The following is a 26,896-nucleotide window of genomic DNA, read 5'->3' as shown; positions in this document are numbered from 1 at the left end:
CTGCTACCAATTGAACCAGGGGAAATCCACAGCTTTATGCTCTTGGATCCTCTCTAGAGCTCAGGAAAGGTAAATACCTCTGCTTACCTGGGATATTCTCTAGAGGTTGCTTGTCCAAGTTTGGTTCTTCACATTTGAAATCAAACTCTTCCCATCCCCAGTAAGCTTGGGATACTGGTAAGCATCATCAACAGATAGAAAAAGGAAGTCAAAAAAGGTGGAATCATCTGGAAAAAAAACAAAGAGCCAGTAGCTGAGGTGAAGCTGCAGGGAGTATAAACTATGAGGTCCAACCATAAATTGAAGAAAATGCTTGATAAGAGATATGAAGAATTCCTGTTTCCAGACATCAGGAGGACATTACAGTGAATTTGTTGCCATACAATTCAAATTCTGTTATGTACTATGCAATTTTGGGAGGACATTGTTGAAAAGTGGCTCCATGGAATCACTGGAATTCAGAAAATTCAAAATGTTTTCATGTTGGAGAGCAGAACACACCATGTGTGCTCTGAACACTGGCTGGGAAAGATTAGAAGGAAAGGGAGTGGGGAAACAGGGAAAACAACTGGAGTTTGTAAGAGGCTTGGAAGAGATGTGCTCTCCAGTTCTCCAGGTGGGAGCAGGTGATCTATTACAAAAAGAAGTGTGGTTTCTGCACTGGGTTTCTTAAGAGCTGCCAACAACAACTCCTGCTCTAGCAGAAGTGTGTCCTTTCCATGACTACAGGCAGAGCTTGGGGAAAATAACCTTAAACACATGGTGACATTGCAAAGGAGAGAGTCGTGGGGACACTCCTCTCCTTTGCATGGTGCTGGAGAACCTCTGCTGCAGGCACAGAGGTTTGACTTAAAGCTGTAGTTCAAAAGCAGGAGTATAACAGACCATGGGGCTACTTGGAGCTAGTTAATTTAAAAAAGAGTAAAGTGCATCATGATGGGTTTCCTACATGAAATACTGGCAAATTGTGAGAGGAAATGAGGATGCTATGAGAAAATTATGATGCACATGTAAAGAAGGAGTGGGCCAAGAAAGCAGACTGTCCTCAACATTGTTATTTTGACAGATTTCAAAACTCAAAACATTCTGTATATCTTAAAGTTGATTATATATAAATGCTTGTTGGTAATTATAGGATCACTTTTATTTCAAAGTCCTGTGTCCCTATAGATTTGAAAATGTTTTCACCTTTCTGGAGATTCATTAAACTCGCTTTCCTGCAGGATCCTTTGAAAGCCAGGAGATAATCTGCAGGCTTGTTGACACCATAATGCTATGATGGCTTGTGTGCTATTAAAATAGATCACAGAAATGTTCCTCTATAGAATCTGAACTCAATACGTTGTGTCAGTATACAGTATAGATCCCATAATCCATAGACTATTATTAAAATAGTGGATTAAGGAGTTGCTTGGGATCAGAACATGCTGTATGTGTAACAAAACAGTTTAGCTGAGATTAGTATTTATTACTCAATGCAAAATTTGATTGAAGGATTCATAGGTGCTTATAATATCACAGTTTTTATTTCATCACTAAATTACTGACTTTTTGCTATACGAGCTCTTCTTAAGACCTGAGAATTAATCACTGTATATGAAAACAATAAAAACTGAATAACTGACATAAATCTAATTAAAATATTTTAGCTTCACACAAATATAAAATATGGTATTTGGATGTTTAAAATGCATTGTATGAGAATGTGCATGGAATGGACATTCATACTTCCAAGAAAATAACTCATAAATTAAAAAAAATAATTAAATTAGTTCACAAACTGTTATACAGATCAGTGTGAATCTAACCTAAGCCAAAGTACAGTGGAAAGCAAAAGTATTTTTTCCATACAATCTTCTTCTCTCAACAGTCTTGGTGAAATTGTCAGGAGAAGTTTTATTCAACCGTATGGGGAAGTTGAACTGAGTAAGATAGTGGCAGTTTTACAGGCTTGTCTTTAATGCAGCAGAAGGTTGTCAACAAGCCTTTTCAGTGACATCTCCCCGTGAGCATGGCGAGCAGATGATTTGAGGATTACCAGGGTGCTGGACAGGTCAGCTTCTTTAAAATCTCTTCCATACAGGATCAAATCTGCAGCCAGAAGCTGTTTACTGGCAGAAAGGGGACGGAAATGGGTGTGTCTAATAGGCAGAGACCCTCGGGTTTGTTTGTTTGTGTGTGTACGTGGAGTGCTGTCTCTAAAACTTGTTCTGGAGTTTTACGTAGAATGGAACTCTGCTTGACACTCATTTTTAAGCAAACTAGGAGGCAAAATTTCAGTTGTGAGGTGCCAAGACAAAAAGAAAATATTTGTGCATAAAAATAATGATCTTTACACGGTAAGTAGAAACAAGCCCTTTTTTTTTTGGCCCAAGGTGGAATGTGTTTATACTAAATTTCAGTTTACTGCAAGTCATATTAAAAAAAAAGGTTTCAATCCCGGATTTAGCTGTGGTTTGTTTTTATTTTTTACTCCTCTTGCTGCTAGTCCAAGTCCCTATTGTACTTTACAGAAGAATCTTGGTATTTCTGAATGGAGGTTCAGACACTTTCATATCAATCAGATTAAGCTCCTGGGAATGTGCCTGTGCTGGAGATTTCTCTTCCACGGACTATCTGCCAGCTGATCATCTCTGTTAGTTTTCAGGTCCACTTCCTACATCTGCACAGCCCCTGGGCATATGATGCTGTGGTTTGTAAGAAGGTTATGAAACCCTAAGCAGAAGGGCACAGCAAATGGAGCCAGCACAAGGCGTCACTTTGGCAGCAAGCATGACTTGCAAGTAGGGATGACTGTGGCACTTGTAGGCCATGAATGCTTGTGCCCAGGGTCATGCAGCAGAGACTGGGAATCTGCATATCCTAAAAAGCATCACATGAGTCAAAATGAAGGAAAAGAAGGACCTGTGGCAGCTTTTCATTGCATCTCCAAAAGAGCACTCGTGGCCAAAGAACTGGGGAATCAGCTCTGGGAAACTGGAGGAAAAAAAAAGTAGAAAAAAGCTGGTAAGCTTGATTTGCCTGCACAGCTCTCCATGAGGAAACATTTAGGAAAGTTCAATTTCTATCTAATTCTAAAGTAAAAGTTTGTACAATCTTAGCCTTTAATCTCCTTAGTTAAAAAGTATTTTATAACTTAGCCCTGTGGTACTAGCAATTTAGATTTGCTTGCTGCTGGCTTCAGAGGTTATGCTCCACTGTAAGAAAAGACAGAAAGATGAAAAAAAGATCTAAAGAATTCATAGAAAACTTGAAACTAGCCAGTCTACCTACCACTTGGACTGACTTTACGTAATTTTTACACATTTCTAAAGGTCCTACATAAAAGATTATACATAGTACATTATCCTTTAATGGCAAAAGTTTAAAAGGTCAGAAAAAAGAAAACGAGGAAATAGAGCTTTCACTGATTTCCAGTAAGATTTTCTCAACCAGTAGATTTGCTGAGATAAATAAGGTAAGAATAGGTGTTCTGAATACAGTGCATACTTGGAATATATTATTCTGTTTATAGAGTCTGAAAGATCATTTCAATGTTGCTGCTTTCTGTCATGTCAGAAAGCAGTGGATCTCAAAATAAAATAGTTTTCCAAAGACCATTAAACATACAAAAGCTGGTGTCTCAAACTACTTTCATAAGGTAATATTCTTAGTTTTATAAAGAGAAAAAAAGGATATGGCAAGTGGGATTAGATTTTGTGAATATTTTTGATTTGCGAAACATCAAGTGAAATTACTTTGTTCTCCTCAAATAAGCTGGAGCATCCCAGCAAAAATGCTCCAAAAATGGAGCATCCCAGGGACTCTTCATCAGATGAATAGTGGAACAATTTGTTACACTCTATCCTTAAGCACAGACCATTAATTCTGGCAGCAGAACTCCTTCAGGATCGACACAGACACTCAAGAGGGCTCAGGCCGTTGAGAAAAACTGAAATCCCTTGCAAACTTACAGAAGCGCCTTGCCTCCCATGTTCTGTCTCAGCTAGAAGTTTAACAACTAAACCTGCCTTTCCCCTTAGCATGGGTTCAGATTGTGAGGTTTTGTGTTCATTTCATTGGGTAAAGTTGCCAGGTAGCTCCCTCACTGACTCATGCCAGTGCTCCATGCCACATGCCACAGCAGAATCAAGCTGGGAATGCTCTGTAGCTCTCCACTGGTTAAGGCAGATGTAAATTTAGTGCTGGTTCCAGATCCTGAACTAAAGTATCTGCTCACTTGGTCATCCACGTTCATCATGCCCATGAACACAGAGCCCCTGCCTCTCAAGTAGCCTCACAGTGACTGACATGACAGGAATACCTTGGAAATACACATTCCATTTAATCTCTATTTAAATTGTTCCAGTTTTGTGACTGACAATGTGTGAAAAGTAGTTGTTGTCACAATGATTTTAATGACACATAAATATTTTCTGCCATCAAGCAGAGCAGAATCATCCACTGTTACAGATACTGCCATACGGTTATCATATGGCAGGAAATACATCCTCTAACAACATGAAAAAATTCCCACCTTAGACCCCAGACCTAAAGCTTTGAGAGCAAGCTGAGTCATAAATGCAAGTAAAGGAGTGCAAGCAGATGCAGAGATGTGCCACTTCCTGTATCTCATACTTTTTTAGAGGGAAAAAGAGAGTTATGCTTTTAGCAGAAGCACTATAAAGACTGGTTCATGTAGATTTGCACCAGTTGTGGTCATAAGTGGCCTACTGTGATCTGCAGGCCCTCCTGAGTTGCCTGGTGGATGACTTGAGAGAAGGGATCATATGATTGCTCCTCAAGATGTTTAGTTGAAATCAGCTGGTTTGAGTAGGAGATCTTGGCTAACCAAGCGTGTCTGAAATGAAATGAGCACAAGGTGGTCACATAAATGTTTCAGCCTGCAGATCTAACTGGAATGTAGTCTCTGACGTAGCATGTTTGGGAGCAAAGCCCCCCAGCCTGGCCTCACAGGACACAGCCGCAACTTGAGGATTCTGGTGAAACAATATTGGTTTTACCAATTTAACAAATGGTTAAATATACTCAAAGGGGGAATATTTACCAATATACTGACTGGACTAAAAAACTGGGTCGACACACCCATATTCTTCCCTGTGCTGATGATCCAAGTGACTGTAAAGGAACTTGGCTAACAAAACATACCACACTCACAGAATAAGCCCACAGGCCAGTTATGCTTGACAAAAATACTTTTGACAAGGAGGTGTAATTCATTGTTTAGAATCACTGAAATGTATTTTATAACTGTTATTCCCTGGTATTCACCCCAAAGGAGTAGCTGTGATGCTTGTCCAGCTGCTGAAGGCATAAGGCATCTGCTATAGATACAAAAGAAGTGAAAAACCTTGTCATTTTTTAAAAAATGTCTATATCACACAGGAATTCCCTACAATTATATCACATTAGCTTGGTATTTCCTATCTATATTTTTAGTTTCACTTTCCAGATTTCAATCCATTCAAATAACTTCATCTCAACCTTGTTTTTTCTTTCAAAAACTCACTGCCATATGGAGGAAACATTAAAATTATTGGATCCAAAGTAAAAACAAAAGCAGCTTAGTGTTAGTGCAAGAGGCTTAAATCAAGACAATTAAACCTAAGTTAAACTGAAAGTAAAAATGACAAATAATTTTGGCCAGATGTAGACCACACACCAAACAGAAAGTCGTTGTCGTGCATGGTGAAAACACAGACTCTTCAAAAAAAGATTATCATCTTCAGAAATAGTGAAATAATCTTCCAAGAGAAATCCATGTTCTAAGCAGACAAGAAAAAAAAGCAGGAGTAATTTTGAGGAGAGGCTGCCTTCCAGAGTTTCACCAGGGGATCACTCACTGCCACGCAACCAAGTGGCAGGCAATGCCTACCATTTTTGGAAGAAGGTCATATGTGGTGTTTTCAGCACGGACAGGACCCAGGATAATCCTTCTGCAGCCCAGCTTTCCTCTCCTGTTTGTTATTTTTTAATGCCGTGGTTTATACTTAATGCTGCTGTGAGTGACAGCTACTATGACAGCCGCCTGTGCATCTCCCAGATAACGACGGCTGGCCTCATTAACCATCGTGGCGTTAGGATATTTAGAAGTAGCCTTCAAGTTGTTCAGTTTTTAACAGAATAGTTGAAAATGAGACTGCTAGGCTTGGTGACCATAGAATGAATTCAGTCTTTTCTATGTATAAAAATCTTGTCAGTGTTCATTAACAGGGATAAACTTGGCCCCTCAGAAATGCTAGAATTTAGCTATTTGATTTGTAATGTTACCTATTTGCTAACATCAATCTGTGATCCTCTACCACAGCCTTCCATGCTGCTTCCCAAAGACCACTAGGTGTTAATTGCTAAGATGGACCTGCAGGTTCTAACTGAAATTTTGACAGGGGTTCCTGTGACAATGAACAACAGCTAACAGAGAGGAGGAAAAAAGCCCAACAAACACCCGACCAATTTGTTGAGTTGCCAGGGCAGGAATGGGATGATGGAATAAATGGCCCAAAGTTATAATGAAAGCAGTGGGTAATAATTATTGCCCTCCAATTTGTTAGCTCTATCCAATCTCTTTTACTCCAGCTGTGGATGTTGCCACTGCTAGCAAGACATGGAGGCAAATACCCACTTCTCCCTATGCCTTCATTACTCTATTGAAGCGGTGCTAAAAAAGAGAAAGAAATGTTTGCATCCACACAAATAAATGTGAAGGGCTGGAACATGTCCATACCAGACGGGACACTCTGGCTTGTGCTGCATCTGGAGAAGTCCGTCATCTCCTTTTCCCTTTCATTCCAGACAGTCCAGGATTTTCTTTTGAAGCTAAACTGTGGTGAATACAACTTCTATTACTGATTCCTGTAAACCTTTTAAGAGCATACTTATTTATTCTTCCATGAACTTCTGGTGTGACAAGAAGCCCCGACCTAGATGGATTTCTGCCATATACTGTATACAAACTAGCAGTGCTGCAGCTTTCTTTATTTGCTCAGGTTGTGAGATTCAAAGTTGAGTAAAACTGCAAGAGGGAGTATTTGTCCAGAAATTGTCTGAAGTGTCAGGTATGAGTGGGACAGGAGACAGTGTGCCATGCAAAAAAACTGAGATTGCAAGTTCTGTCCCATTCTGTGCAGCAACAGGCCTTCACAAACCTGTTGGGAAAGCTGTTTCAAAAGACAGAAAGATATACACAGTAACCTTAAAACAATCCACTGGTCAAGAAAATCTCTGGGGATTTAGTCACATTCTTAATCTGCCTACATTTGTCTGCTAGTCTTGGTCTATTCTGAAATTCAGTTCTGGATCAAAGATGTCTCTTCCTGCAAAAAAATCCCCACTTGAAATGGGTAACAACAGACTGACAGAAAAGACTTGAGTTTAATAAACCATCATTTTCCGGGTACATTAGTCCATTCTTTGTTTGGACTCTACCCCCGGGTGTGGATATTGTCCTTTTTATCCAGTGTTGCTACGGTCACCCAGCTTTTTGGGATAAACAGCAAATTTAAGGCCACCTGCTGCTTCTCCTTCGCCTTGCCCTCCACCTGCCTTGGGGCTGCACTGATCTGACATCATGCAGCAGGAGAACACATATGATGTAGCTCTGTTGCTGTCACTACAGCCTGCAGGACACAGAGCGACAGAACATCAGTTTCTTCTCAGCTGTCTTCCTAGTCTTCCTCCAGTGGGCAGAGAAGAGCAGTTTCCATCAGGAAAGGGGAAAGGGCTCCTTGTGAGATCTTGCAGAAAAATGTAGGAAACATCTGATTTTCTGACTGCTCCATTTTGTAGCTCCTAAGCAAGGCTGGAGAAGAAATGCCACAACCCTACTGCTTCTTGTGTCCTTGGGCTACAAAGGGAGAAGATGGGCCATCTTGGAAGCCCGCTGACCTCAGTAATATCCCAGAGCAACTAATTACTGGTGCATGCAATAGGTTGGGCTGAACACAGCCCGCCTGCCTTTACCAACCTCCAGAGAATGAGAAGTTTGCTCACCTTCTGCAACACAGAGGGCAAGCAGAGGCCAGACTGTGCATGTGCCTGCCCTGCTGGGATGACACTTTTCTTCTCAGTTGCACATTTCCCTTCCTCACATCATATAGCCTAGTCAGTTTAATGATTTCATACACCTCAACCAAACGCGTAATTGTAAACAAATCAAAAGACAGTCACGGGAAGTTGGGAAAATATCAGGAAGATTATCTTCTCTACCTGAACAATTTCCCCAAAAGAGAGGCGAAATTGACCTGACATAATTACTGAGAAAAACCCCAACAAACTCTGAACAAAACCCTGCTCCCCCCACCCCCGAAAAAAAACCCCAAGCCCCAACCAAACCACCCACATAAGCCACATCAAGTCTTGAGTCTTGCAGCATCATCAGCAAAACAGCAGTTGTGCTGAGTTGTCTGAAAACAAGGCATGGGCACTACTGAACTCAAGAAGCTGGAATGTGGCATTGTGCCCATCTCACTGCCCAGGCTGGACAGCCTCTCCAGGACACTCTGTGGGCTCCTATCTGAAGCAGCCTTTTGTAGTGAAATTAGGAAAACTGTCTGGAGGTATCAGAACAGGTTCCTGAGTAAGGACAATTAATCCTTATAAAGCAAGGCTTTAGTGAATTCTAGAGGGCCCTCGCTAACAGCATACCCATACTACATGCAGGAGACACAACGTTAGCACATTCACCGATAAATTATTTGTGTAATGACTGTTATTGTTCTTTGCCAAGATTTTTGGCTGCACACTTCCAGAAACTTTGGATCATGCATATTTAAAGATCTAAGGCTAAATCCCTCCAGTAGACTGCTTTGGTCAAATCTTCCTGTCATCCCCTTGCCTCTGCTCCTGCACCCTGTACTTGTGTGTGTACTGTGGCCAGCAGGTGATGCTCAAATATCTCAGAGGGAAGGGAGAACTTCAACGGCATTTTCATTGGAAGTCCTGGAATCCTGGCAAATGGCAAGAATGTGAAACAACCCCGACGTGACAGGCTTCATTTGTAATCTTCTGGCGTATCTGATTTACAAGGAGTTAACTACTCTCGTCTCATCAAGTTCCAGATGTTTCATGTAAGAAGAAATAGTGCATGATGGCAGCTGTACAGTAATCAACTGATAAATTAAGTCTCTCAGTAGTCCCTGAAGGTTTGTGATTTAATCTGAAGTGCCACACACTTGTGTAGGCACATGCACCTGAAGTCATTCTATAAGGTAACAGAAGTATTTCATGAGTCTGTTGAGGAACATGTATTTATGGAGATATGGAAATAAATATATCACTAGTGTCTGACATAAGGAGAAACAGTGGAGTACTGAAAATAAAAAAATTAGAGGTGAACTGTAGGAAGCAGCATCTCTGGGACAAGACAAGAACATCTCCGCACAAGTAATCTCCCTTCCTTTAAGAAAATACAGAGTTGTGATGGGCTGTTGGAGCTGAGATACAGCTGCCTCCAGAAATGAAGGTAGCATCCAAACTGGTAAAGATGACCAAACAGAAAGAGGATGGCCTTCATGGCAAAAACTCATTGACATGTGCATCCCACACCAGCTAAGCCTACTACAGTTCTTGCTCAATTCCTGGAGCAGGAACACTAAACCAAACACTGTGCTAAACCAAACACTGCCGTAACACTCAATTAAAAGGAAAAAAACAAAACAAAAACAAAACAAACAAACAAACCACCCAAAAAAACCCCACCACACCAACAGCCACTCCCCCAAAAAAACAGTAACAAAAAGGGGGAGAAAGAAGTATGTTGGACTATTCTGCCATTCTGTGACTCTGTGCTAAGTACTGGACCTTACCAGTGATTAAACAGAAACATCTACAGCGCTTAAGAATTTACCATACTTCCATTACAAAATCTCATGTAACTTACTTCTTACCTATGAAACTCAGGATCTCAATCAGCTGAGTAACAATCTAGTGAGAAACCTGTTTTGACTTACTCTGCACCACCCATGTCATCAGGAGCAGCTGCAGCAGCCCCTCTTCAGTTCTCACAAAGCTTTGCAGAAAAATTTGGCCCAAATTTCACTCCACTAATGAAAGTCAGACAGACTAAAACCACTCCCTTTCAAGATCTCTCACTTCTCCCCTACCCTGCCTGAAATACAGATGTTGTCCAGCCTAATTAGAAATTGGCTTTTTTTGCCTTTACCAGTATTAGCAAAACAACATTTCACATCCACATTTCACCTTTTTCATTTGTACATCAGTTCAAACAGGACTTGGTTGGGGCCTCCCATCCCTTCAAAACAGATATTCAGATCAGTATAACTGAGCACCTCAAGTGCCTGCCAGAATTTTGTCCTATTTCACCGCTTGTCCCCACTTCCAAACTTGTCCTGAAGTCATTTGTCACAGTCTTTTGCCTGAAAATGGCACAAAAAGCATCAAGAAACTATGAACAGTTCACAGTCAACTAATATTTATGATACTGCTTACAAGATCCAGCCAAGCAGCTGAGGGCACACACAAACTGTATGACTGCAGAAACCTGAGGACCCTCATGGGTGTTCAAACACAGCCAAGCTTTTGACTAAGAAGGGAAGCTACAGACTCAAGATGGCCCAACGAGCTTGCTGTGAGAGGCAGCTTGCCATAAAGCTGCTTTTTTATTTCTTCTGGAGAAAGAGAAACAGGACACCAACTCCTATATCGTGTTTTCAAAGTATGATTTGGACCAAGGATTCCTTTCTGACTAAATGGGGCAGTGATGGCCACTCTTTTTCAGACTTTGAACATTAAGTTTTAAAATTATTTATCAGCCATCAAAAAATTGACACTTTTCTGAAGTGTTTTGTCCAAATTTGCCCTGTCTTCCTGTAGCTCAGCAATTTGTCCTACCTCTTAACCCTCCTACTAATTTACTTTTCCTCAGACATTTATGCTGTAAGTGCAAGAAAACACCAGGTAATACAGTAAGATTTTGGAAAAGCTCAGTATTTTGAAAGCTTAGACAAAAAAATGGGCCTCCCAAGAGATCTGAAAAACAGGTAACAGTAGAATGCTTAGATGCCCTAACACACCAGAAGCCTAAATTCTAGAAAAACATTTAAAACTACCTGAGGCAGTAATGTATTACACAGACAAAACCAACTTTAGAACAGCTCTTCTACAAAATCTGTGATGTATTAAACTTGCTGAGTTGTCTCAAGTACTCCACACTGAAAGTTTAACATTTCAATTGTGAAACAGCTGCAATTATTACAAAGCAAGACTGCTTGAAAAGCTGTGCATGCAGCAGGTTCAGATTCCAAAAGATAATGACACATTTCACAGACTGGAAATAAAATACTTGAGAGGCTGCCATGACCTATGAACTAGTCTTTAGGAAAAAAAAAAAAAAGGAAAATACACCCATCAGTTTCAGATCCACATACATACCACAGTAGCTTCATCTAACTTCTATTAACCTGATTTTTAAACAGCAATCATAAATACATCCAAAAAATCTGGTTTTCTGAATTTGAATTTCAATAGCGGGCAATTGATTCACATTTCTCAAACTAAGTATCCCTATTTGTGTAAAAACTACTGATGATTTCCGGCAGTGACAATACAGGTGATCACAAAAACAGGGAAATGAAGACTATCAATTTTATAGTTCTAAACATTTGAATCAAGAGTTCCACTACAGTTCACTGCAGTAGTAAAGAGCAAACACTTACCATACTCACCTTTTTCCTGTTTTGAACATAAAGCATGGAAGATTTACCTAAAATCAGCATTTCCTAATGACTAAATGTTGGTAGGGGGACAAGAACAAACCTCTCCACATCCGAGCTGAGCTGTATTTGGTGACAGGCAAAGCACAAGTGTGGTTCATCTGGGAAGGGCTGTGGAGCACTGCAGTTGTGGGAATGCCTCCTGAAGCCTTGATGTGCTAACTTTTAGGAGGTTAATAATGACAAGTTACCTTAACCAAGGATATTTTATTGGGTCCAATATTCAAGCATCATCAGTTAAGGTCCTTTAGAAAAGTAAACTGGTAAGAATAAAACTCCCCAACTTTATGAATGGCAACTGGTACATGAAGTTTAATTTTAGATAAAATTTTACCAGCCAAATTGTGTTATGAATCTAAAACTACTGAACAAGGTTTGAACAAAATACTCCATTTCCAAAAAAAAGGCAAATATAGATTTAATGCCAGTCATCCAAAATTGACATTAGTCTTTTAATATAAGGCAAAAATAGTAATTTTCTTTTATTTTTTAACCTACATTAAGTACAGTCAGCAATAGTTGCTCTATAGAATATGCATCATTGAGATCTAAAAGCAAGATCAGCAGAGAATGCTGACTCATGCATTGTAAGATCTTCTCAACATAGTGACAACTCCATAGCAGTCTCTGGAAACGTCTCTGGGTTAAGGACTGGATTAATGCTGCAGAGTGGTTTTGTTAAATGTGTGTATAATTTAGTTTTCATGCGCCACAATCACATGTCCATGTTATAGCCATTTAGCACAAATAATAATTCCTGCAGATCTAAATGTGTGTCAATATACATTAAACCATAGGAAATGCCATAAAATACTCTATGCAATCTTTAAGCATGTCTTCAATATAATTGTATTTACATATTTTTATGAACTTATAATATGCAATAAATCAATGAAGACATTTTTACAACGTTTATTAGATTATGAATTTATAAATTCAAGGACTCAGAGGCACATAGTTTAAAAGGCCAAGGACACCAAAACTAATTAAGTCACAGAAATCAGAATATTTATGGACGTAACACCAGTAAAAAATAAAAATCACATCCAGACTAAAAGCAACACTTCTTTAGAGTCATCCTTCAAAGTTAGCATAATAAAAAGTTCTCATTTCCCTCAAAGAAAAATAATTCATCCCACCTACCAAGCTAGAAAAACCTATTTACAGTTGTACTTTGATCAGAAGTATCATTAAGTTGTGTAATAGAGCCACTTCTATTCTGCCATTAGAATTTAACATTTCTTTTAAAGTATAGTTGTATTTACAAATGCATAAATATCGTAACTCTGATCTTCATTAAGGTTTGAATGAAAACAGGTTGTTAAGTCACAATACAAACGTGTTAGTGGAAAAGTAGGTGCACTTCAGTATCATTCTCAAAGAATAAGAAGCCAATACTTCTGATAAAGCTCAAGTTCATCAACGAGACCAGGTTTTTAAGTTACGTTAATGAAGACTAAACCTCTTCTGTGTTAACTCTTTACATTGGTTTCTTCAATCGACTTTCACTACGCTGTATATTTTGGTTACAAACCAAAAGCATGCAAAGAATCCAATTGTCCCTAAAAAAGAAAAAAAAAATTTTTAGAACACTGACACAGGAGACATTAATTTCTATCAGTAGCTTGTAAGTCAGGATGTATGTATATGTGATCTGCTGTCCTTAGCATTCAGTACATCAATCAGATCAGATAATGGAAAAGTTACAGGCAGTACCAGGTCCTTATAGGCATGAACTACTCTCTAACCTATCTCATTATTTTCAAGAACATAAAACACATCAAGTGGAAGACTCTAGTCATAAGATATTTCAGTATTATTTGTCTTACATATTGGTTCTTTTCGGTATGCTGCAGTACCACTACTTCACACTGCTCCATTTCACCCTTTCTCAGTGACTACTCACACACACTTGATCTGATCTGCTCAGCTGCTGGAATATAGTTATTATGTTTAATAAACATAGTAACAGCATCAGGGTTCTCATTACTTAGCAATACTTTAAGGTCTTGGAAAGCTAGAGCACTATCTTTATTTCTACATAGAGTGAGTTAATACAAATTACAAACCATTGTGTAGTCTTGTAGTCCTACTGAAAACATGTGTTACATACCTTAAAAAATAAACACTTCTGAAATACTTAAGACAGTCAAAAGGTACACAAACATTTGAACTAAAACTGAAAGATGAAGACCATTTCCCTGATAACTTATCATTCTTCTACCAGAATAAAAACAGCTTCATCCTTTCTCTTTGTGTAACTCCAAAAGAAACTTTTAACAAAAACATCATTTTGAATGTGAAATAGTTAATTTAGTTGGGCTTTGTAAACCTAACTGGATTATATCAAAATTCAGTCTCAATCAGAATGATATTGGATTAAATAGCAGCTCAGAACACCTGTTATAGGAACCTTAATTTCCCACAAAAACTAGGACAGAAAAAAAGCCCTGAAGATTATCTGATTTTTGCCTAAGTACCTCTTCTAAAATCATACCCTTAACTTACACAAGCATCAAGGAAGTTCTTTAAAAAAAAAAAACTTCCTTTGTTTTAGAGCTGGGAAGAGGGACAACAAAAGTTGTGTGGGAACTTATTCTCTCTAAAAGCTTGAAAGTAACCATGAATGATATCATGGTCATTTTTCTTTCACTTTACGCTTGCTAAACTACTGATGTTTAAGTGACTCATTTACTATGATACGTAGTTGTGATCCCAGCTGCGAATCAAAGATTTGTCATGTAGCTCCTGGTATTGTGCCTGCTGAGTCTGATCAATGACCTGGAATGCAGGATGGATGCAAGTGCCTGAAGCATGTGTTACACCGACATAGCAGCAGGGCACCGTCAAAACCCTTCCTCCCGATCCTGACAATTTTTCACAGATGAGTAAGCAGCAGCAGAATAGTTCACATACAACAACTATGACTTTTTCTTTTTAGTTCTTTTTTATCATCCTGACATGGGAAGTCAGTGCCTTTGGGAGCATTTTTTTCTAAATTGCTAATACGTTCTTTTGTTTAAAAAATGGAGAGCTGCCTGTCCCTTTACCCTACCTCCGGTTTCTTCTGTAAATCCTTATCTCAGAGCACTTCAGTAAATCTCAGAGAACTGAACATAATCTGCTGTCACATTCACATCAACCTAAATGGACAGAACTCTTCTAAAACCTTAAGAAACAGGATTATTTCCCCAAATTAAAAGATAATTTGCACTTAATCTTGTGGGAAGTAGATTAAAAAAAATCATTAAGCACACAGTATTTTACAGTTCTGTGTGACTAACTTCACATGTATCCTCCGTGAGTTCAACATAGAAATTGAAAATTTAAAAAACCAAAAACCATACAGACCCTGTAAACTTAGTTGTACAGGACGACTTGCATTTCCACTGTCCCAATTACAAACAAATGACTGCCACAAAAAGCAACTGAAAGGGGCTGAAAATAAACCACCTCTTCTTTCTTCTTTTAGGCTTGTGAACCTACCCTAAAAATTTGCTGGAAGGTGCTGAACAGCCACTTGGTCAACTGAAACTGAACATGTAAGCAAAGGAAAAAGGGGATGCAGTGGACACATCTTAATGCCTCTACACTATGTCATGTGACATGACTGACTTGAAAGAATAAGGGCAAAATATGGAAATTCTATCAAATATTATTGTAAATCCCCTTTTACCGTGAATGAATCTGCTCAAGAATTACTGCACATATCCAAAGTAAACAGAGTGAACAAAGGAGACAAGGTACACACAATTCTTGTTTTGGGCAAAACTGTTTACTATTACAGGCAGACTTGATGAACATGTTGGAAAAGCTGGGGAAACTAAATTAATTGACCTTACACTTATGTCAGGACTTATTATTTTTCACACTATTTTGTAAGTTTGCACTGTATTTAAAAATCGATCTGCATACAGCAGTACACATTAATTTCTAGTTGAACAACCACACACCCTAGGATTTTTAAGTTCTATGAAACTATCAGTACACCCAGACCTTGGAAGTAAAGGTTAAGAGAAAAGCAGGGTGAGAAAGAAGAAAAAGTGAGCAAGGGAGGCAGAATCTCTGATCTGTGCACTCAGAATGACTTGTAAACTGCTACAGAAATGTGAATAAAAGTAGAGATGTATAAGCAATGCCAAAATAATTTAGACTGACTTAAAATGAAGGACGGAAGATAAAACTGACCACTTTTGGGACACAGCTTGATCACTTTTCAATGAGATTATATAATGCACTCAAGTCCCATTTCTTCCTTTTAACAAGCAATGACCCAAGAAAATCCTTGCAGGCCATTGCTCCTGTTCATCATTATCTGCTTCAGTCATAGTGCACAAACAGCTTCAATATTTCCCTAGTTGAAGTGGAAATGTCTTTGAAATATTCAGTTGCACTTTAAATGAACACCATTCTTAGTTCTTTTCTCTTTTTCCCTATTTTGGTTCTCCTATGTTTTGTGGAAATGAAATTTCTACTTAATAGTCATAGTGAGATTGTTTTAAAAGTTCTGAAGACAAGCCATTTGTAGTCCTAAGAGACCTCAAAAGATAAGGTCTATACATAAATACATATACAAGCCTTTGGAATCATTAAAAGTCATCATCAACATGAAGCCTGAAATTGTTTAAACCATTGATCAGTTCAAAGTAGTTTCAGAAGCCCTGCTCTGTACGGTAGAGTATACAAGGATGGACTACATTCTGCTGGAGCAGAATACAGAATTTTTAACATTTTTTTGAGGAGTTGGTGGTTGCTGCCTTCTTGCATCAGTTTGAAAGGAGACTTCCTGCATTTTCACTGTCATTTTTCCACCACAAACAATGGCTATTTCTGTCTGACTGAAGACTACAATGGAAGATTTTGTGACCTCATCTCAATTACTGATGAGGAAATTGAAATGCAGCACCTAAGACAGATAATTTTTCCAAACACTCACAATGAAGATTACAAGGTTCTGACAAGACTGATAAAAAAAATTGTTAGAGAAATTCTGTCTGCTTCCCATGCCACTTCAATGCAATTGGGATAAAAGGAAGTACATTCCAGACAGCAAATAACAAAACAAAAACAAACAAAAAACCAAACAAACAAACAAAAAATTCTTTGTCAATATTTACTCCTCTCTCTTCCTTTCAGCTATTCCATAAAATCTGCACTTTTATCTTGACACTGTAACTTTATATTTGATTGTGTGTGACTTGAAGTGCTCTTCTCCAAAGAAAACTACGTAAAAAACTGAGTTTGTCATATGACTATCATAAGAATGAAATCTGGAAAAGTATTTATCATGTATTTGTAGACCTAATTATAGGCCACACCTCAAATTAGTGGTAGTTTTGCCTCATCCTCACTTATCTATTTTATTAAAAAATGTAATCACATAGTTGCAATACGCTACACCTGGAAAAAAATCAAAGGCATCATAAATTTATAATCCTGTATCAAGATCAGTTTTCCCAAGGATTCTACTGTGCAAAACTAAAGGCATATTTAAAATTCAAAACTGAGGTTCAATACACTTACCTGTGAAAAGGAAGAAGATCAAAACCATAATCATGGTATAACCAAAATATAAAATGGTACTAGCAGTTCCTGTGATTTGCAGTTTAGAAAAGAAATAATGTATTGCATATATTAGGAAATAAACTGCAGTGAAGCCACTAGTGAGAAATGAACGCCACTGCCAGTGATAGTCCTAGAAGGAGGGAGGAAAAAATACAAATGTGTGAGCAATACTGCATATACTTCTAGCCCACTGACCCTACTAGTGAATGCAGAGCTACTTTCTCTATTATGACTTTATCAAAAACTAAGTTTTTGTAGGGTTTTTTTATCTAGAGGGAGAAGAATTATATATAATCAATACTGCTTTAATTACAGCATTCAAAATTAGAGATAAGTAAACTAAAGATCAATAATAAATACACAAAATACTAAAACCCCAAATAAACCAGATTTATTTATTTCCAATCATAGAGATTTTCCCCCAAGCCTGTGCATGTCCAAAATGCACTCCGACAGAACAAAATTAATAGATTAATTTAGCACCTCCAGAAAACAGGGAGGGAGTATCTAAAGATGTGATATCTGACTCAGCAATACCCAGTGCAGGGTTTTAATATTTCTTCCAAGTTTTGCCAGAAGTAGCCTGCTTCACTTTTTAAAGACATGGTTTCAGTGCATCTCATTTAGCACTAAGTGTTCATGTTGAATACTGGAATACTTATTTTCAATTACAGAAGCATTAAAATGTTTTTAAGCATTCTTAGAACATTATCAAGTTTGAAAACAGAGGAAATATTTCTTACCTCTGCACATAGATGGAAGTAGCAGAGCAATATTGTAGCCTCAGAGCATGTAATAACCAAAATAATGAATACCAGAAACAGGAAGCCAAACATGTAATACATCTGGTGGGACCTATAAAAGGGAGTTAAAAAAAATAAATGGCCATTGTGCTATTATTATTTCTTCATATGTAGTAACATCACCTTCACCTTAAGTATTTCCCCTTCCTATTGAAATACTGTCAATTGTGTAGCCATACAATTGACTAATATATATTTTCTAACTAAAGAATAGGAACCTTGGCAGCTTAGTCTGAGAACACTGAGAAAGCAAGGCCAAAGAATGCCCCTGGTTGGGATTTTAGAGGAAGAAATGACTAAACATAATGGTGAAATCACAGTTCCAGTGAAGTCAGCATGACCTCTTCCACTGACTTCAGCAGAACCTGGTTTTCACCTCACATTTCAATCAAAGGGGCAGAGCTCCAAAATAACAAGAAATGTCAAATGCTGTAGCTGTCTGTGTCGAGTAGAGGCACCTATTCAAGGTTCAGAAACAGTTTAACAAGATCCAATAACTAAATTTTGCCAGAAGGAAGACAATTTGCTCACAGTAGATTAGTTTGTCAGTGAGCTCACATCAAAATTCACTTATACTGGACTAGTCTATGGTGCTTTATTTTTTAAAATAATTAGTCTTTTTTTTTTTTTTTTTTTTTTTTTTTAAATAAAGATTTCACAAGAATTTGTTCTGGGTTCTTTGTTTTCCTTCCAAGAGTAGCAATATTTTTTTAGCCTAATAAACACTACCAAAAAATCTCAAGCTTATTTTAATAAACTTTACTACTGTCAAGTCATATGCCGTGTGTCAGCTTCAGAGCCACTTCCATATGAAGTCAGAAGAGTAGCATGAGAAAACAATAAACTATCTGAAGGTAGGTCAGCTGTAAATTGCTAAGCATATCACAGCCACCTCTCTCTACATCCCAACAAGCACAACAGGCACTGACTATCTTTAAAACAACAAAATATTAGAAAGATGCTAACATTTAAACTTTATTGAACCAGTATTATGGTAACCCTGCATTCTCAAAAAATCAGGCAAAGCATCTTGAAGAAAAGCTTTGGCAGAGAAATTGCCACTTTTTATGACAGAGAAAATTCAATTTACGGTGAACTCACCAAATACTATTGAGAATAAAGAACAGCTGTATAAAGATACATCCAAATGGAAGAATCCCTCCCATGATAATGCCAGGTAATGGCTTTGTATAGAACGACTGCTCAGGAATCTGACGTGGAATTTGGTTTGTGCGAACAGGATGTTCAATAGCCTGTAAACAAAAATAACAAACAAATAAATAAAATGTCAAAATTTTTTTGCCTTTTTGTTTTTTTTGTAATGAGTGGTGGCAAGAAGCCTACTCTTTGTTTTGAGCATGTGCATACCCAGCTACACTACATTTTTTTTCTCCCATCTCAGTACCTGACACTTGCTTGGCAAACTCGCTAAAAGACAGCTCTTACTGAAAACATAGTGACAGATATTTTGGTCTTCCCTTTTAATGTTTGCCTATCTATCATCTGTTACAGAGTCTGAGCTGATTTACCACATTTCAGCTGGGGTAGTGGTGGTGCTTTCATTTTCTAAAAATTCCTGCTTGTTCTTTTTCACAATTTACTTCAAGAATCACACTAGGATAAACTTACTAAAAGGACTCAATCTGGCAATTTAATCCTAATTTAAGACACATGCATGGATCAGCATGGTGGGAGAAAACAAAGTAAGGCATTGTAAGATACATGCATACTTTGTATCTTTCACCTTTCATCAAGATTACATCAGAAGCAACAATAGATACTTCCTTTCTGATTTGATTTTCAAATCTTTGTGACACCTACCACACTGTCTTACTAGCTTATCAAATCTTCCTTCCTTAAAAGAAGATGCAGACACCTATACAATGCAGGGGAACTTGATGGAATTTCAACACGGTTATCAGAAAAAAAACCCTGAATTCTGGTTAAGAAAAACAGAGTAACTACACAACTGACTTAAAAAGTACCTACTAAAACAATATTCTCTGAAGGTATTATAGGAGATTTACAGAAAGATGAAACCCTGGCTTCCTATGCTGGAGAAAACCCACAAATGTATCTGTACTTACAAAAAACCTGGTTTTCAAGAAAAAAAAAAAAAGAACCAATGTCATTATTTAATGATTTGGTCACCAAATTATGAAATGTTTGGTCACAAGGAGCCCTCATAAAAATATGTAAAATTGATTGGTTTAGGAGTAAATCACAATTAATATCTGCCTGTAAGCAGAGATGACCATTTACAGAAGACTTATGCAAACAGATTTCACAGAACTCCAGCAATTTGATCAGGAAACATCCTCAATGTAGCAGGCAGACAGGAACAAGAAATATGTGATGAAATCCAGAAATGCATAATTTGCTTTCCCTTATGCTTGCTGTGTCAAGCACCTGTTTTAGTATATGAAATAGATGGTAATTAAAAATGTTCAAATCACTGCTTTATCTGTGGCAGTCACTTAATTAAATACAATGATAACCCAAACAGCTGCAGAGAAGTATCACTTCAGCCACCAGAGATGTGTCACAGCGTTGGAATACCGAGACTGGTTATCCAATGCAGTTCTAAAGCAATTCAACAGAACTGGAGCCAACAGTACAAGTAGCTTAGATGCTACCTCAGTCATGGCCTATACAGAGAAAAATATTTCTGCGTGCTTATGCACGTATACACTTAAAAACCCAAACACTTACGTTTTTCTTAAACCCAAAATAGGCACCAATAAACGTCAGTGGTACAGATATGCAAAACCAGAGCGCCAAAATAGCAACCAAGGTACCAAACGGAATAGCTGCTGAAGAGCCTTCTCCCCAGAGAATGAGGTTCATGATAAAAAAATCCGCAAAAACAATTCTGAAAAACACACAGCACACTTAGAGCACAGAAATAGTTCTTAACATTTAGTAATGTTGACAAAACAATGGCACTGTTTTAAGATTTTAGCACCAATTCCTGCTAAAACCAAATGACACATGCGTAATATGAAAACAAAGAGGTCAGACAAGCAATTCTTTGTTAATCTAGTGGGACTGAACTCCAGCAGGCACTGACGTTCCAACTAAGCTGTTTCAAATATATGCTTGTCTTAACTGCACTTCAGGGTAAGACTGCTTGCTGTGATTAAGTGGAAAAAATTATCAGAGTGGTTATACATTGTATGACACTATATAGGATTGACTACAGTGTGGTCAGAGAAAGAGCCCAGAAAATAAAAGAAAGCAATGAAGAACTGGGCCTAAAACTTACTACTATCATAATGCTTTGTCCTGATCAACCTTTTCACGTGGTGAGAGTAAACAAATGCTTACAAAAAAAAAAAAAAAAAAAAAAAAAAAAAAAAAAAAAACCAAACAAAAAAAAACCTAAGGATAATATGCCGCTAACACACTCATCGTTGTCAAAAGCAACATGATACTCTTGTAGCTTCCAGAACAAAGGGACAGTGTAAGATTTACTTGTACAGCTGAAACTTAAAAAATTAGCTATGCATATCAGAGAAGCAATTTAATTCTCTTAATCATGGCAATATTCTCAACTTACCCAGGACAAAGGAATGATGTCAGCAGGACATTCGTTTTCCATTTCTCACCTCCAAATGCTGTATATTAAAACATTTGACAGACATTAAAACATGCATTAAGCTCAACTATTAATTTTCCAGTCCATTTACCTGTTATACTTAGCTTGCAAACACTCAAATAATGTGCTATGATGCCCAAATTTAAAACAGTAAACTAAATATTCAGTAATAAAATTAGATTTCCTTATCCTATTGCTTAACCACAGAACTTCAAAGCAAAACATCTCAGACCAAGGTCAGGAAAGGTATCCAACTAAAACTGTGTCTCTCACCCCTTTATCTACTAAAAGGAGGACGGAGATTTGTAGTATTTCTAAGTGTTTAAAAATATTTTAAACCTGGAGTGATTAAGAAATTTAAGCTTTTTCTAACACTTCACTGCAGGTTTCAGTAGGTAAAGATACATAAATATGTGAAAACCAAGCTTAACAGTTCTCGAAATAATTCTTGCCTGTGAATCTTACAGAAGAGTCAGAGCTAACACACTTAGAGAAGTAGTGATGTTCTCTTGAGTCTTAACAGCATTAAGCAGTGGTGATACCAAAAGACTAAAGATAGCTTTATTAAGAAAATCTTTATGAATTTGCACTATGCTGATAAAAATTCTAGTCAGTATACTTTCAAATGAAAATATCCTGCTAGAGTGCAGTGAAGCTGATAATTTCATCTGAGCACTGCCATAATGACATGCTTCTTTATTTCAAGAGTCAGAAGTGATTATGGTTAGAGTGATTTTAATTAAGTTTCTATTTCTTCATAAAAACTTGGTAGAGTGTGACAGGAGTTATTAAGATTAACCATTTAATTTCAACACAGGTTTCCCTTTTCAAATGCAATTTTGAAAAAAAACAAAAAACCCAACTTTTAAAATTAGATTTCCATTTCAGTTGTGTTTTATGTCTCACATTACTTTATTTGCATAGTATTAAAAAAAACTCCATTAATGTTTACATGCTCTATACAGGGTATAAACCACTTCCTTTTATCCAGAGATAAAAATATCTCTGGATCAGTCATTCACTGTCTTAGTAGTTAAACATAACATTCAAGTATCAACACAACATTCAAGTGATTCCCAGAAAGTAAATGATGGAATTTTTATCGTTATTAAATAGATCTTCACCAAAGACACAGGATTCAACTTACCATTGATACACTTCAAAATATCCTTCAAAACACAGAGTATACAACACAATATAAAGAATAATTCTATCCTCAATTATGCTCTTAGTATTAAAATTTCCTTCCATTTAAATTTAACTAGTTTGAATATTAAGAATACTTCACTATCACATCACCACCACTGTGTAAAATCTCCCTACAAGATCAAACTCACTTTTCCCACTGGTTTTTCCCCATACAAAAATTACAAAATGGTTAGAACAAAGAACTCCAATATCTACTGCCAGGATGAAGTTCTGAAATAAACTTCTCCTCTAGCCCTGTATATTCACAACTAAAGAGTCCAAAAGATCCATCTCTCTCAGTCAAAAAAATCTTTCACCTTGAGTAAGGTAATTAAAACAAGCTGTATGTGGAATGCCATGCTTCAACTTAAAATAAATCAGAGGATACAGGGGTAAACCATCTGAGGCTGGTAGGCAGACAGGTCTTGAAAAAATAGCTGGGATCACTGAGGGAAAACAGTATCAATGAACTCCTGTCAGGGGCCCAAACACCACGGGATTGGTTTCTACAGCTACACAATCCTTCAATCCACCTAACAATCCTTCTCCCTGTGCTCCAGCCACAATAAAGCATTATTCTCCAAAATACCTGGGAGCTAGCTAAAAAGAGGTCACAAATGTCAGGCATAAAAGAACTGAGGTTCATGATTTTGGGGTGCAGGTGTGTGTTACCAAGCAACATCCATGGCTAACACTAAATGTAGGTTTACACTGTCCCTGCAGTGATAGGAAACAGAAGCAGAAAACAGTCTCATGTAAAGATGTAATAACCTTAGTACTAATACTATTTAATTTCACAAATACACAGCAGTGAGAGCAATTCAGGGTCTTTAGGCATGATTACATCAAAACCAGCCTAACTCTGTTAAGTGTTCTATATATATATTTACTCTGTTGTTAAGGTAAATACATTTCTCCAAGTTGCCCTGAGGGAAGCTACAAACAGTGCAGCAAAATAAAAATCAGTTCTGTAGAAGTAAATGATAATTTACGTTAATGAACTTCAGCCTTATCATTTTCAGTAGCTATTACTCACATTTGTAGAATCTGGCAGCAACATAACCAGCTGGAGTTCCAAGCAGTACCCACAAAACTACAGCACAGGTCATTAGAGCTCCCCTGTTAGCAGGTGACAAAAATCCAAGGCAAGCAAAAACTGTGAAGCAGAGGTGCACAATTTTAGAAAATATGTTAGAAACCTCAAATTATGTGTTTGACTTAAAGCCAGTACATCAGTTATCTTAAAATCTGTGCATACTAAGTTGCATGTCTACTACATCAGCTCAGCTGTTTCTAATGACTCTTATGAAATTTCTAGAAAAATCAATATTGCTATTTTACTAACACCATGCAGTTAGGAGTGGAAAATCATGTACAATCAACTAAATCCTCCCCATTTTACTTACACAGGGTAACAAAAGTCATTATTAAGATTTGTGTGCCAGAGCCTAGGAAAACTGACAGCAGCATTCCTTTTCTTGGGGGCCTGAAAATATCACCATGAACCAGTTTCCAGCCAAATTCTTCTTGAGCATCTTCCTGTTAAAAAAATACATCTATCTTTAATACAGAAGATTGCAACTTAAATAGCCTGTTACAGCTGTACATATAACTGAAAAAATTACATTCCAAATAAATTTTAGGAGATACATTTTTGACTTACAGTGGAATCCATCTGATTGTATCTTGCAATATCTTTATGCAGTGTCCTCAACATAATCATAGCTACCATTCCAGACAGAAAGAGGACAATCACCAGTGAATTCATAATACTGGAAAGAAAAAAAAAAAAAAAAAAAAAAAAATAATATTAATGAAAATCATAATTTAAACTGCAATACATTCCAGTACAATAAACTTCCTTCTTACCTAAACCACTGGATGTGAGTATGAGGCATGGATTCCAAAATATAATCCCATCTTGATGCCCACCTGATAGTTTTTTCTTCCTGAAAGGGTAAACACATGAACTTCAGATACAGTCAGTATCCAACTCGTATATTTAAAAGTTGACTTTCGTGCAAGGAAATCCTAAATCTCATGACTAACTGAAATTTCAAGTTCCATGCCTTACAGGGAATAGTTTAGTAACAGCTACCTACAGCAAACATAAGATTTGACCATAGAACCTAAACCAAACTATTTTCTGAGTTTGAACACCTGTGTCTTCTTAAGACATTAAGGCTTACCAAATTCATTTAATTGTGCATCCTCCCTTCAAGAACTGTATTAGTTCATCTGGAATGGACTAGCAGAATAATGAAAGAACATGCATCATTTAACACATGAAAATCCATATATGGAGAAACTAAGCTATGCTACAGTCTCCAGCATAATACTTCACTCTCTTGATCATGCTCTGTCCAAATTATCCTTTGCTTTCATACAACCTCATTTCAGTACCAACTACCAATCCCATTACAAACAGCTTTTACTGCGGGACAGGTGGGGAGACTATACTACAGAATGTATTAGAAAAGCATACACTGTCAGTAGAGGAAAGCAAATCATTCCTCCAGGCATTTCAACCAATCAGATGTATTCAAAATGAACATTCATTGATCAGAAACACTTGAGCAAGAAACACAAGAGCATTTCTTGATTTTATTTTGCAGAATAAACAGGAAAAAAAGGAACAGGGAGTGCTAATCAAGGTAAAGATGGCTATTAAACAAATCATGAACACTACTATCAACTAATAAAATTGGCTAGGTGTCTGACAGGCTGTTATTTCAGTAATTTATAATATACAAGAGCAAGAGTGCTTTCCAGCAAAGCCAGGTTTAAAAAAAAAAACCCAGTGAGTTAAAAAATTTAGTAAAGATCATATCTCTAGTTCACTGAGATAATAAAACCATGTCTCAAAGCAAGCAACAAATTTCTAAGCCAGTATCAATGACTCTAGGACAGAACTGCATTTTTCCTCATACCTGAGATGACCTGGTCTGCTAACCCAATTGAAATTCAGAAGACTACCTCCAACTGATGTAAAACTGTGCAAAAGACAGTTGCACACACACAACTGGGCACGTCATTTTTACAGACAAACAATAAAATAATATGAAGCTGAGGTCACTCTTAATTACTAACTTCTAACAGGTTTCCAGAAATACTTGCTTTTCAGTATACAAATTCCAAAACTAATATAATTTCTCAAAAGATATTTATGTAGTATATACATAATATAATCCCTCCCTTCTTGGACTAGTTACTGTATTTTGAACTCAGAGTAACATGGAAACAGTTTGAGAAAAATCAGGAAACTTTGATAAACAGTCCAGCAAACTCCATTTACAGAAAAAACCAAAACAAAATCTCTCTTGTTTGTCAACAGAATGAAAAACATTCAGCTATCACTACTGCCTGCAATTGCCTGATATACTGCTCATCTGCTTTTAAATAGTAAGTAGAGTAGTAGAACAAAGACTACCAGCTTCCTACTCTTTTGCAGGTTTCCATGGCGGAAGACCTTGGAGAGAAGGCAGCTTTTGCAGGAGGAGGACAGAAAATGATCAGCTTCAACCTACCTACAACAGTAATTTGCTGAAACACACAATTTCTCAGACTTAAGCACTTGGATTGAAAAATAATCTACCAGACAACCTAGGCATATGTGGAAAGTGTGACTTTTAAAAAACACATATGTGTTCCACATCCATTCTGTGTGTTGGTATGCAAGAGTGTAATATATGTGGTTAAATCCCAAGCCACCTCTGACATTCCGGTTCAAATAAAGTTTTAAAACTACAAATTTACTATTCTGAGCTAGTTTTAATTCTCCATCTTTGTAATTCAGAGTATTAATGCATGCTTTTGAGAGGTAACTACCACAGAAATCTTAGTACTCACATGAAAAGTAACTGAGTATGTGTATGCAATTTTGACTTCTCCACTAGCCTTATTACTTATATCCATAGGTACTCCCGAGCAATCAGGGTTGTCTGGATGAGTATGCTTGTAACTGCAGGAAGAAAAGACACAGAATGAAAGCCACTTCACTGACAACATTCTTA

General features: G+C 37.3%; 1 protein-coding gene across 1 annotated transcript in view; it reads right to left on the bottom strand.

Annotated features, from left to right (window-relative positions):
* Positions 1-12,625: 12,625 nt before the first annotated feature.
* Positions 12,626-26,896, bottom strand: part of TM9SF2 (transmembrane 9 superfamily member 2) — a 29,559-nt gene continuing 15,288 nt past the window's right edge. Inside the window, exons 7-17 of the mRNA XM_066313484.1 lie at positions 26,733-26,844; positions 24,753-24,832; positions 24,547-24,655; positions 24,290-24,422; positions 23,920-24,039; positions 21,657-21,714; positions 20,810-20,969; positions 19,199-19,350; positions 18,038-18,149; positions 17,253-17,424; positions 12,626-13,291 (exon numbers count right to left, since the gene is read on the bottom strand). Coding sequence (XP_066169581.1) covers positions 13,224-13,291; positions 17,253-17,424; positions 18,038-18,149; positions 19,199-19,350; positions 20,810-20,969; positions 21,657-21,714; positions 23,920-24,039; positions 24,290-24,422; positions 24,547-24,655; positions 24,753-24,832; positions 26,733-26,844 — 1,276 coding nt within the window. The 3' untranslated portion in view covers positions 12,626-13,223. The remainder of the gene's footprint in view (positions 13,292-17,252; positions 17,425-18,037; positions 18,150-19,198; positions 19,351-20,809; positions 20,970-21,656; positions 21,715-23,919; positions 24,040-24,289; positions 24,423-24,546; positions 24,656-24,752; positions 24,833-26,732; positions 26,845-26,896) is intronic.

This window comes from Sylvia atricapilla, chromosome 2, assembly GCF_009819655.1.
Source record: "Sylvia atricapilla isolate bSylAtr1 chromosome 2, bSylAtr1.pri, whole genome shotgun sequence".
Lineage (NCBI taxonomy): Eukaryota > Metazoa > Chordata > Aves > Passeriformes > Sylviidae > Sylvia > Sylvia atricapilla.
Note: the sequence above shows the minus strand (reverse complement) of the source record. Positions and strands in the feature narration are given on the sequence as shown.